The sequence below is a fragment of the Pteropus alecto genome, unplaced genomic scaffold (genome assembly GCF_000325575.1).
Source record: "Pteropus alecto unplaced genomic scaffold, ASM32557v1 scaffold111, whole genome shotgun sequence".
NCBI lineage: Eukaryota > Metazoa > Chordata > Mammalia > Chiroptera > Pteropodidae > Pteropus > Pteropus alecto.
In genome coordinates this window covers 4,502,017-4,515,065 of record NW_006431915.1, presented here as the reverse complement: position 1 = coordinate 4,515,065, position 13,049 = coordinate 4,502,017, and the positions used below count along the sequence as shown (strand labels likewise).

General features: G+C 47.8%; 1 protein-coding gene across 1 annotated transcript in view; it reads left to right on the top strand.

Moving 5' to 3' along the window:
- Window positions 1–13,049, top strand: part of PTPN3 (protein tyrosine phosphatase, non-receptor type 3) — a 95,489-nt gene that overhangs the window by 1,339 nt on the left and 81,101 nt on the right. The window contains exons 2-3 of the mRNA XM_006906088.3: window positions 6,472–6,601; window positions 7,675–7,775. Of these exons, the coding sequence (XP_006906150.2) occupies window positions 7,712–7,775 (64 nt within the window). The 5' untranslated portion in view covers window positions 6,472–6,601; window positions 7,675–7,711. The remainder of the gene's footprint in view (window positions 1–6,471; window positions 6,602–7,674; window positions 7,776–13,049) is intronic.

The following is a 13,049-nucleotide window of genomic DNA, read 5'->3' as shown; positions in this document are numbered from 1 at the left end:
CTTTCCAGATCTCTTGTTGTCCTTGCCTCTCCAGGCGACCCACTATTTGTGACCCTGAGATGCTCAAGGCCGTTTGCTGGGAGTCTCCTCCTCTTGACCCCTCCTTCATTTTCTGGCTCCTGTCCTTTCTTCTTTACCTCCATTCTGATTAAATGAGTGTCTTCTGGCTCACACTTACCTCTCTACTTACGGTTGAAGACTGTCTTCCCATCCCCTGGGGGAAAAAGGCTTCTCGCAGCCTGGCCTCACTTTTAGATCTCCGCCTAATTACTCCCTTCCCTTTCCCTGCCAATCCTGCTGAGCAGGAGTCTACGGTCACTGAAGAAGATTTGTGCTCACCTCTCGTGACACAGATATTCTGTTCAATTCCAGGCATTCAGATTTTCTGTATCTATAATGAAGGAAAGACATAATTTTTTTAAATTGTGGTCAAAGACACATCATGTAAAATTTACTATCATTTTTAAGTATACAGTTCAATGATGTTAAGTACTGTCATGTCACGTTGTTGTGCTACCGTCACCGTCATGCAGCCACAGAACTCTTACAAAACAAACCGCGTACCCATTAAACACTAACTTCCCATTTGCCTCTTTCCCCAGCCCCTGGCCACCACCCTTCTGTCTTCCGTCTGTGAATTTGACTCCCATAGGTACCAAATGTAAGTCGAATCGTACAGGATTTGTCTCGCTGCAGCTGTTGTTTCACTTAGCATGGTTTCTTCCAGGTTCATCCGTGCCCTGGTATCGTACAGGATTTGTCTCGCTGCAGCTGTTGTTTCGCTTAGCATGATTTCTTCCAGGTTCATCCATGCCCTGGTATGTGTCAGAATTTCCTTCCTTTTTAAGGCTGAATAATAGTCCATTGAATGCACATACCACATTTTGCGTATTCATTTATGCATCCGTGGACACTAGGGTGGCTTCCACCTTTGGACTATTGCAAATAATGCAGCTGTCAGCATGGGTGTATGGGAAGATATAATATTGATTAAAGGGGACTTGCAACCTCAGGTCAGATATTTAGGCATTTGTAAAACAGTCTTGGCTTTATCTACCCATGCATCCTCCAGCGTGCCGTCCCCAGGCTTCCCCACCTGCCCTTAACCAACACTACCCTTACTGTGATGGCCAGGGACCACGCACCTGTCAAGACCAGTAGCCAGTTCGGTCTGTGCACCCAGCTGGTTGCCCCTCCCTCGTTCCAGGGCCTCTATGGTGCAGCTCCTCTCCTGCCTCCCTGCCCGCCTCGGCTCATCCTCTGCTGTCTATTCCCTTCATCCTCTGCTCTTATCGTCCGGCAGCCTTTCCTAGGGGAACTCACCTGATCCCATCGCCAGGGGCTCACAGCTCTGTGTCTGCAGCCTTGTCATCCCCGGTCAGTTCAGGTCCCATGTATATTACGTCTGAACACCGCCCCCTGAGTATCCTTGGATCTTTCCTCTGCTCATTCAACATAGAGCTCAGCATCTTCTTTCTTAAAAATAGACACAGGTCTGTGTCTCCAGCCTTGTCCCCCATAAGCCTCCACAGTCTTCATCTTAGAAACCCTGGGGTCACTCTTCACTCACCCCTACACCTGCACTGGACAGATCTGCCCATCACACCTGAGAAATCCCTCCTCCAGCCTGCCCTCTGTTCCACCCCCGATAAAACCGGATTTGTTCCGAGGCTTCTGCCATTCGCCTCTGCTTTTGCTTACTGTCCCCAACAGGCTCCTCATACCTTTCCCTCTTTCGCTTTGCTACCAGAAAGTGTCCCCTACAAAAATACTTAAGATCACTTCATTCTCCATGGGTTCCATGTAACCTGGCTCCATCTGGTCTTGCTTTCCCCCATCTCTACCCCAGACCCCGCAACCATATCCTCCCAGCTAGGGCCTCCCTAGCTTTAGTGGTAAAATGCAGATTCTGATTCTAGGAGTCTGACAAGCTCACAGGTGCTGTTGAGACTCGTCCGCAGACCACATGTTGAGGAGTCGGACTCTAGATCTCTGTTTCATAAATAAAGTTCTACCAACATATTTTCATTCTATAACGCAGGAGTTTAACATTTTTGTGTTATAATTGTAATGTTTTCTGTCTTATGCAAAGTTCATCATAAAACTCTCCATCATAAAGGCAGATTTGTTGTTGCAGTGATTATTTGCTACTGAAAGATTTTCAAAGACTGAGAAAAGCTTCAGTTTCTTAAGAATTTTCAAATAGGTCCAAGTGCATGAATGTGTGTTGGGGCCTCATGAGAATGTTTCCCCCATCAAGAGGTACGCACACAGGGTTGGGGTCACTCTTGCCAGCTTCTCTAGGACAGATGTCTCTTATTCTGCTTCCCCCAGCCCCCCGCCCCGACCCAGGGCCCAGCTGGGCCGCCTCGGAAGGTGGCTTGGCTGCAGGGGAAGGTGACTCTTGGCCTTCCTCTCGGAGACAGGCGTAGAAACAGGTGAAGTGGTGTGGGAAGACCAGGTTGGAGAGGCAGCCCGAGCCTGAGGCCTTTGGGGGAAGGTGCTACCTGTCCTAGGAGAAGAGCGAGAGGGTTCCTGGCAGCTGGACCTTGTAGAGGGGCACGCGAAGCCCGTTTTATGACTCTTAATAAGGCTTTACTGGGGTTGGGGCTCCCCAGGAGCTGGGCTTCGGCCTGTGAGAGCAAGGAGGGGGTCACAGAGGGCAGGAGGTGGAGCCAAGTGTACCTGGGGGAGACTGGCTGTGATTGACGCACTGGGAAGGTCAGAGAAGCAAGTCTCAAATAGTGAAGAATCGGGTTCTTGGGGTGAGGGGATGGATGGATGTCAGGGAAGGAGGTTGTCACTTTTAACTAGCCGCTCCCAAAACTTCGTTACCTTCCTGTCCCCCCATGATTCTAAGCTCTTTAGTCTGTCACTAAAGGGTTTCGTGATCTGGCCTCTGTCTGCCTTCTGTTTGTTCTTGACTATTTTTTCTCCTCATTTCTAGGTCCCAGCCAAGTGACCGTTCCCCATATAAAATGCGGGGGTACTTCCTCAGCCCCTAGCCTCCTCACGCAGAATTTTCTCTGCAAGGCTCTGGTGCTCACTGTTATCTCTTGGTGTGGGTTTTAAGCGTGGGGTCGTCTCCAGACCCAGCCTGCTCCCCACTAACTCTGTAACCCCCGTCGAACCTCCTAATAGCTCTCTTTCCTCATCTCCACACTTGGAGTGACAGGTATGTGCACATCACGAGTGACGGTTCCATAACGACAAGCACGTCTGGTGGCGCATGATAATCAGGAAGTACTCGTCAGTCATTGTTTGCTGGTTGTCCCCCAGTAAGTTTGACAGAAGGACCATGGTGTGACATTTGTCCACAGGTGAAGCCAGAGGTCCCAGAGGTGGAGAGAGCTGTGATTTGTGTGTGCTGCCCTGGGCAGGAGGTGCTGAGGCGGTGCCGCTGTGGGGTGAACGGGGCGTGAAGGTCGATGGAGCTGAGGAGGAGGCAGTGGAGGCCTGGGGGGAGTCGCTTTGGGGTGGAGAGCAGACCCTCCCAAACGTGAATGTGCGTACGAGATGAGTCAGATTCTTTAGGTCCGGGGTGAGGGCTGAGATTCTGCTTTTTTAATAAGTACTGGGGTGATGCCAATGCCATCGATGCAGAGTCCCACTTTGTGTGGCATTGGTCCAGAACATGATTTCTGGTGGGGAGGTTTGTAGAGAAGAGGGTATAGAAAAAGCAACCCAAGTACAGCTGTGCAGCTTTCTACGCAGCTGTGTGGTCATACCATGGAATGGCAGGTGTTCCCAGGTATCTGGAGTCTGGCAGGATGGATTGGAATCAGATCGTCAAGGATAATGGATTAGGGCAGTAGGGGCCCCTGAGGGCTTTGGAGTAAGTGCTGGGTGATTTGATTTTGCTGTTTGATACTCCATCCTTCAAGGTCTAGCTTTGCCACTAGAATCCCCATAGAAGCGGTTTCCTTCTGCTCCAGGCTGAGCTGTGGTCACACCCTAGACAAGGCCCCAGCAGCCAGTAGTGCATCCTGTCTTCATAGCACTTACCACACTGAAAGGTCATTATTCATGCATCTCTCTGACAAGCCTTTGAGTTCCCAGAGGGCAGGGACCTGAGATAGCCTCTTACTCACATCTGAACCCCAGCACCTGCCTTGGAGCCTAGCTGTAGCTGGTGCTCATGAAATGCCTGAGACGTCATCGGGAGGGATGGATGCAGAGTGTTCATGAAAGAAGAATGTGTAAAGCCCTGTGACTAAAAGACAGCCCTGAGAGCCAAGCAGTGAGTTGGGGTGCCTGGGGGAGCAGAGGTGTGGATGAGGGAAGACGGTTTAAGGAGTCATCAGGACCCCAAGCAAAAAGGCCACAAGCAACTTCAGGAGATAGAGTGGGGACTAGGAAGGGGTGACTGAAGGGGATCAGATTTGGGCATCAGCTTTAAAGAGTGAGAGTTGGGCCATGAGTTCCCTGGAGAAGTGGAGGGGTCAACGGGGGAATGGGAATTGCAGTCAAGAAACCATTGTGGTCTAAGATCTAAGAACAAAGCTGCTTTTCTTCTGCTTTCAAGGAGAGGACAGGTGCCCAGATATAGGCTGATCGAGGTTAAAGAATTTCAGCTTAATGAGGCTGGGAGGAGCCAGCAAACTGGGGCCCACCACGTGCAGGGTCTAGAGCACACTCACAGCCCTTGGCACATTTAACCTTAACCTCGGAAGGGCCCTGTGAGGTGGAGGCCATGAGCTCCCTGAACCTCAGATGCCCTGTGAGTCAGAGTCGACCTCATCTTCCTGAGGAGGAAATAGAGTCTCAGAGAGGTTTGATAACCTGTCCCCAGTCAGAGCTGGGAAGTGGAAGAGTCAAGCCCGGACTGGGGTTTGTGGGCCAGGGGAGTGGCAGATGGGGCATCCCAGCCTTGGAGTGAGATTTCGGGGCCGGAGGGAGAGTGGGATTTCAGGGGGCAGGGAGGAGTGATTGCAGGTGAGGGGAACAAGGTCGGAGCTGTGGCAGGGTCAGGGCTGTTGGCACCAGGTGCTGGGGACAAGCCAGAGGAAGACGAAGCCAGGTCGTGTGAATGCAGAAATGGGAGAGGAGGCGGTAGAGAGTCACGGGGTGGAGGTTTAAGCAGTTACACACCGTGGGCACCAATAAAACATCAGGTGACAGCATTTTTTTTTAAAGGTCTTTCAATTTGGTTTTCTTAACTCATTATTGCTTATAGACAACTTAGGAAATACAGAAAGGTTGAAAGATTAGAAAAACTAACAATTCTATTTTTATGTTCCTGTGATTCCTTTATACTTATGTTATAGTTGTGGTCATACTGTAGATGCAATTTTATAACCAGCCTTTTTTTACTTAATATTCTAATCGTTTTCCGTGTCATTATGAAGTCTTCATGGGTATCCTGTGGCTATTTTGTGATTTACTTAACTGGCCCTCTAAAGTTGGAAATGTGCTTTTTTTGGTTGTAATTTTCAATGTTATAAATGTCACTAGGAGGAAAATCTTTGCAAATGAAATGTTCAGGTCTGTATATATCCTGTTGATAGGTTCCTAGAAATGGAATTGCCGAGTCAGACCACCTCCCAGCATTGCTGGAATGATACGCTGTTGGGAGCGCTGAAACAAGCCTCCTAAAAGTACCAGTGACAGCCCCGTGCACGCTAGCTGTTCGTTCGTTCACTTGTGGCATTTCACCAGCACTTATTAAGTGCCTGTGGGGAGAGACACTGTTCACTGTGACCGGTGTAGCAGAGTAACAGCTGCCAACATCTTGGGCCTGACTGAGATATGTGAGTGTTTGGTCACCCATGATGTCCCCCATCCCGGAGCCTGGGACAGCCTGTGGGCCTCTGTGGCTGCAGTGTCCAGGCAGCACTCATTTGTGAGTCTGGAGCTGCTTGCTTTCCGCTCTGTAACACTTAGCGATAAGGGACGTGCTGAGTGTGGAGTCCCCCGTTTTTTTTTAATCCATGCATTCCTCAGATGTTTACTGAGCACTTCATGTTTGCTCGGCACTGTTCCAGTTGTTAGGGATACAGCAGTTAACGCAACGGTCCCTGCCTTCAAAGAACTTCATTCTAGGGGGAGGTGGGGTTGTGGAAATCGGGAGGAAATGGGCAATCAACCACAGTGATATGTCCACTGGTGATAAATGCTAAGGAGAAATATAGAGTAAGGGAGATAAGGAGAGATCGGGGAGACCTCACTGAGGTAGAAATTGAGCAGGTGTTTGAAGAAAGTTGGGGAGAACCAGGCGGAGGATGTCCAAGGGAAGGGTGTTCCAGGCGGAGAGCAAGTGTGAAAACCCGAGGGGGGAACAAGCTGGGATCACCACAGGAACAGGAAAGGGGGCAGTGTGGCTGGAGCAGAGCGGGCCAGGGAGGTGGCCCTGTGTAGGAAATGACCTAGGACCCAGGGTTCATTTTTTGTTGTTGTTGGGAGGTTTTAGAGCCAGAGGGCCACTTAAAGGAATTCGGACTAATCGCATACCTTTTCGTTGCTTATCTGCAGTGAGTGATCACTGAGGCCTGTGTTTGGTGGGGAAAGCCCTGGGAGTGAAGTCAGGATTGGGGAAGTCGCTGCCTCCATCTGCCCTTCAGTGCCCTCCTCTGTGCAATGAGGGACTTGAACTAGGAAACCGGTAAGGATGTGTTGAGCTTTCCGGAGCCTGGAACCCTCTGCCCTGTCATTAGTTAAGTATGCTAGTTAGATCTTGGATCATTTTGGTTTAATTGTGAAGAATGTGTAAATACAGTTGATATATATTTAGTTCTTAATATGTTTAGCCTATCAGATTTACTACTTTGTTACAAGCAAGAGTCAGTCAGTTGTGGGAGATCTTGCTGTAGTGATAAGCAGCTGGGTGTGGAGTTTATCCACTCAACCATCCATTCATCTCACAGTTCATTATTGAGCACCTGCTAGGTACCAGACTCTAGGCTAGCTGCCTACACCACAGTTGTGATTTTTAGAAGACCCAGACCCTGCCTTCATGAAGTTCACGATCTAGTGCAGTGATGCTAGCCCTGCCAGAGGATCATGACGGGGAAGGGACCCTCGTCAGAAAGAAACAGGGGAGCCCCTGCTTCACATCGTATGCAAAAATTAACTCAAAATGAATCAATGACCTAAATATAAGAGCTAAAGCCTTAAAACCCTCCTAAAAAAAAAGGTGAATCTCCATGACCTTGGATTTAGCCATAGATTCTTGGACGTGACACCAAAAGCACAACAACGAAAGAAAAATAGATAAATTGGACTTCGTCAAAATTAAAAACTTTTATGCATCAAAGACATTATCAAGAAAGTGAAACGAACCTCCAGAAAGGCAGAAAATATTTGCAAATCGTGTATCTGATAACAGTTTAACATTCAGAATATATAAAAACTAACTCAACAACCCAAATTGTGATAAACAACCCAATTAAATGGGCAGAGGACTTAAATAGATATTTCTATGAATCTACAAATGGCCAATAAGCACATGAATAGATGCTCAACATCACTAGTCTTTAGGGAGTTGCAAATCAAAACAGACCACGCCTACTAAGATGGCTAGTAAAAAAAATGGAAAAGTATTGGTGAGGATCTGGAGAAATTGGAACCCTCTGACATCGCCGGTGGGACTCTAGGACGGTAGAGCTTTCGTAGAGAAGTTTGGTCCCTCAAAAAGCTTAACAGAATTACCATATGACCCAGCAATTCCTCTTCTAGGTACGCACCCAAAAGAACTGAAAGCGGGCTCAAACAGATGCCGGGCAGTGACGGTCACTGCAGCACTATTCACGATAGCCAAATAGCGGGAACGAGCCAAGGTGAAAGGGTAAACAGAATGGGAATATTATCCTTAAAAAGGAATGACGTTCTGACACATGCTACAACATGGATGACCCGTGAAGACCTGCGAAGTGAAATAAGCCAGATACAAAAAAGACGAATATTATGTAATTTCACTTATATGAAATAATCCAGAATAGGCAAATTCAGAGAGACAGAGACTGGCGGTTTCCAGAGGTTGGGGGAGGGAGAGAATGAGGAGTTATTGCTTAATGGGTACAGAGTTTCTGTTTGGAGTGATGAAAAAGTTTTGGAAATAGTGGCGATGGTTGCACAACATTGCGAATGTAATTAATGCCTCTGAATTGTACACTCAAAAATGGTCAAAATGGCAGATTTTATGTTCTATATGTTTTACCACAGTGAAAAAGACCAGAGCAGGTCGTGCGCTATCTGGGAGATTTTTGTCAGATTTTCGTCTGATTTTTGTCAGGAGCCGCTGGGTTTGGGTTCCACTCTGTGCCAAGTCGCCTGAGGCGGTCTTTAGCCTGGTTCTCTCTCTCAGTGTGGGAGCTGAATGGGTTGACAGGTGTAGTGTGTCATGGGTCATGGGAGATACTCAGGAGATGCATTCCCATCCCCTTTAACTTCATACTTCCAGAGGGAAAAGATTATTCTGCCTGATAGAAAAGACAAAACAGTAAATCTGGTGGTTTTACCCAGATCATCAGTACCTGATCACCTGTTTTGTCATTTTCCTGCAGGCTTTGGTCTAGCCTCATCTTCGGTGCTTTTACCCTAAAGCAGGGTGCAGCTGGTCCCCACTTCGCAGACATTTGTGTCTGCCCTTGTTCATGTGCTCCTTTCCCCTCCGGGTTTACTGTGGGTACTTTTGGAAGTCTGAGCCCTACTCATTAGAAGTCATCCGAACACCGAGCCATAACTATGATTCCACTGGGTGGAAGATTATAAACCAGTGAAGTGTTTGATAGGAGGATAATGGGAAAGACTAGGCTGTGTGATTGTATAGACATTGCAAGTACTACTTTTTCAAAAGTACCCCAAACAAGATAGTGCTGTTGGTTTTATCTGACGTGAGTGCATCAGAGCGTGCCCTGTGCCGCAGCGGGTCTGCTTGACTGCCCCCTCATCTTCCCCTCCAGGGTTAATTGCCTTCCAGTGGGCAGAGCCAACTTGTTTATTTCACAGCCATGGAGTAGACTGCACTGCCCAACCACCTCCCCCACCTGGTTGCATGACCCTCAAGATCTAGGTGCTGTGAGGCCGTCCTGAATTCTTCTGGAGACCCTGGCTCCTGCCACACCCAGGATGCCACTCTCCTCCCCTACCCCCACCCCCCGTTTGCCAGTTTCTCCACCCCGTGACTGTCATGAGATCCTTGGCTTAGAGCTGGCATGTATGCCCCAGAGGTGAGTGGGCAAGGGTCTGGTTGAGCTCAACCAGAAGCCCAGCCTCCCAGGGACTGTAGTGCACCTGAGCCTCCATCAGGAGTCCTTGCAGTTCTGAGGTCAGTGGAAGCAGGTGCAGTGGAAGGGGGGTTGGCTGGTGCTAGAAGGAGAGCTATTGGTCATGGGGTAGGAGAGGCCCTAGGCCAAACCTAGGTCCTGGCCTCAGGAAATGAGGTGGCCCACTCCCGCTTTCCCACTGCTAATAATTAACCTGGGGGTGGCCTCCTGTTGAGCTAGAAGGGCCATTAGATGTCATGTGCACTCACTTCAGCCCACGCCTTTTACAAAAGTGAGAGGAAGTCACTTACTACATTTCTGCAATTCTGAAAGATGTGTTCCACATTTTAACTTTTCCAAAATCTGCACAGTCTTTGTAATCAAAGGGTACTTTGTACTGTTTCTTTAAATTTTCTGAAATACCTGTTAAGTTGTCATCTGAGAATGGAGGAAATATGGTAATTCATACCCAAGTCATTACTCAGGTTTCTGATGTTGCAGAATTGATTAGGCGGGGAAAAGGTTTCCTGGACCATTTCTTCCCTAAGAGGAAATTTACCAACACATGAGCTGTGGGGAGTGTTTATGAGATTATCTCAAAAGGTAAGAACATACCTTTACTCAGGAAATTTCAGAGACAATAGTGATTAAGTGGGGCCTTTTCCCCTTAATGAATCACCTGTAATTCACCTTCCTTCCAGTCATGTGGGCCAGTGGACTCATTGAGCAGGTATATGATGCCCTGCACTGAACTTGGGATCAGCTCCCCGTTTGGAGTCCAACTGTGTGGCTTAGGCATGGCTCCCTGAGTCTCACCTACCAATCTGTAAAATGGGACTAGCCGTGCTGCTCCCAGACCCAGTTAGGAGTAATGGGTGTGAAAGTATTTAGCAAATGCTGAAGCCCTATGGGTAGGTCCCTTGGTTGCTCCTTGAGACAGGAAGCTGGGGAATGGGAGCAGCCTGGGGACTGGGAGTGCCATGGGTGGAAAGGGTTGGTAATTCCGAGTCAGTACTCCCAGTAGCTGGTTTTGAGAAGTGTCTGCGGAGGGCCAGGCCCTCTGCTGAGTTAGGTACAAGATTGCTGCTCCTCAGAATGATTTGTAGATGAGTAAACGGAGACTTAGAAAGTTCATTTATCAGCTTGGGAGTGGCAGAGCAGAGACTGGAACCTCAAGTCGGCCTTGGAGCCTCCAGGCAGCAGTGCCCATGGTCCGAGTTGTTGAGCACACCTGGAAATCTACAAATGGGTTGCGTTTGTCTGTATTCCTAGCTCCCAGTTCGTGGAAGGCCTCAGTACAAATAAATACAGCAATAGCGGCAATGGAGATTTTTGTTCGATTATTTCTAAATTCCATTATTCTGATTATCATGTTGGCATGCCTTTATGTCTCTTAGTTAATATAGTTTCATTAATTTCCTGACCTCATCTTACCAGGACATAAAGCCCTGGAAATCTGACTAGGCTGCATGAAAATACATTTTATCTTGGTTTCTGGAGGTGCTGGCAACCAGCAGGATTACCGTACCTAATATAACGTGAAACGGCCCCTCTGGTTAAAGCCTTAGAGGCAGTAGATTTTAAAGCTGAAAAGAGGCTCTAAGATGGGAAACCAAGTGAAGAAAAATGGAGTAGCAACTTCCCAGGTCACTTGGCTGATTAGTGAAAAACAGAGTGATGCTTGCAGTGAAGGAGTGGAAGGTATTTTTCTGCGTTTCCTTGAGATAAAATCATGGCGAGGGCTGCTGGTGGTGAGGAATGGGCTTCTCTAGCCAGGCTGCCAGTAGCTTCAGACTCCTTGGCAGAAACGGAGCTGGCAAGATGGTCTGGCTGTGAGATTCCAGCTCCTTGGCTGGGATGTGCTGCGATTAGCACATCTCAGACCATTCGAAGTGACTTTAGCTGTTTTCTAAAGGCTTCTGCTTTGAGCTGTACAGGGGTGGGGACTGGAGCCTAAGATAGAAATATCATGGACTGACACCCAAATGGGCGTGTCTGTGCCCCGAGGGCAAATATTAGCACAGTATTTTTGTAAAGTTTATGCAACTTGATTCATGTCCCTGTAGAGTAAATTTATTCCATCCTGTTTTCCAGTCTGGGGCCTAGTGGAACTATTCAGAGGGGGAATGAAAAGATTGGTAGCTTAATTTTAGGGAGAACTGCTCAATAGAAAACATATTCATTGTCTATATTTTGAGCTTTACGTATTGCTTTGTTATCTGTTCATGTTATTTTATCCCCTATTTCACGGTTTGATGGACCATTTTAGTTTTTTTCCAAGATTGAGATATCTATTTAGAAATATTTCCCATGAGAAATCCATGTAAGGAAATCCAATTTTGAACGGTGCTGCTCTGAGTAGGGCTTACATATACAGAAATTTAACCTTGGCGCTGTTGAAACAAAAGTCATAATAGAATCTTGATCCCAGAAACTCAATTCATTTGTGCTACCCCCTCGAGTCTTATCCAGCTTCTCTGTTCGATTACGTCTAGTGATGGGGAGCTCCCTCTCTCCCAAGGCTATCCCTTCCACAGTAATGCAGTCTGGAGTGTTCAGAACTCTTCTGTTTCGTTTCTTCTTCTACCCCTTGAACCCTTGGGGTCTAAAATAATCTATCTAATGATAGTGATAAGTATCATCAATTGGGCCCTGCTAGGTGTCAGTTAATTTGCATACATATTCAGTGCTTAAAACAACTTTGGAAGGCAGAGAAAATGTCCTTCCTTTTATAGATAAGGAAACCGAGTCTCAGAGAGGGAGAATGATCGCTAATTTCACACAGCGAATAAACGGCTAAACTAGCGTTCCAACCCATATCTCTGCCAGACGTCATCGCCGCTGGCCTTCCCACAGCCTCGCCCCGCATCCTGATTCTCCTGTGTGACAGCCCATTGGATGTTTGAAGAACCTAATCCTCTCCCTGAGATTTCTCTAGGATATCAGTTATTCCTCGTGCACTTTTACTAAACCTGTTTTCATGGAGTTGCTGCACTGTCCATGCCTTTTTCGTCCCGGTCTTTGCACACGCAGTGCCGTTTCTGGACTCTTGCCTCCACCTGGCCAATTTCCCTTTGCCCTGCAGAATTCCCCAGGAAGCCTTTGTGAGCTGCCCCCCCCCCATTCCACCCCCACTGAGAGCCTTCCCCCTTTTCCTCTGGCACCTGGGCTTTCATCTCCCTTAGAACTCGAAACCCCAGGCACCCCTTCCACGCTCACCCGACTTTCTGGCCTGGCGCAGAGTAGGTGCCCCGTAAATGAATACCATGTGAGGAAATGGTTTGGAATTCCTTTGCCAAACCAATACCAAAGGCTACAAGTAATTATAAACAAGATTGATGAGTCTGTGCAATTGTAGGCCATACAGCTTGGATGGGAATTTGGCCGATTGCTTAGAGGCTATTGGGATAACTTTTCTGGAGGTCATTCTCTTTGGCAGGGTTTGGTTCAGTCCTCCTTGGGCTGACTCGTGTCTCCTCTTTCTCCCAGGAGGCAGACTTGCTGGCCTCTAAGGTTTCTGGGTTCACCGAGTTGGCACCTAATGGGAGACGTTTACCAGGCACTGTTCAAAGGCATACTTGGGAGAAGGCCGAGTCTCAGCCCTTCTCAGTTTTCCCCAGCCGACATGACACAAGCTGCCAAGAGCGTCCACAGGCACAGACAGCCCTGGGAGGGTCAAGTCCTAGGAAATTTAGGGGGATATAGTTTAGTACTGCACCATGATAACCTTTTCCTAAACGTTAAAAATAAATAAATAAACAAACAAACAAACCTAAAAATCTTATTTTTTAAAAAAAATCTCATGAAAATGGTGTTAAAAGTCAGAGTGGTCACCTGGGGAAAGAG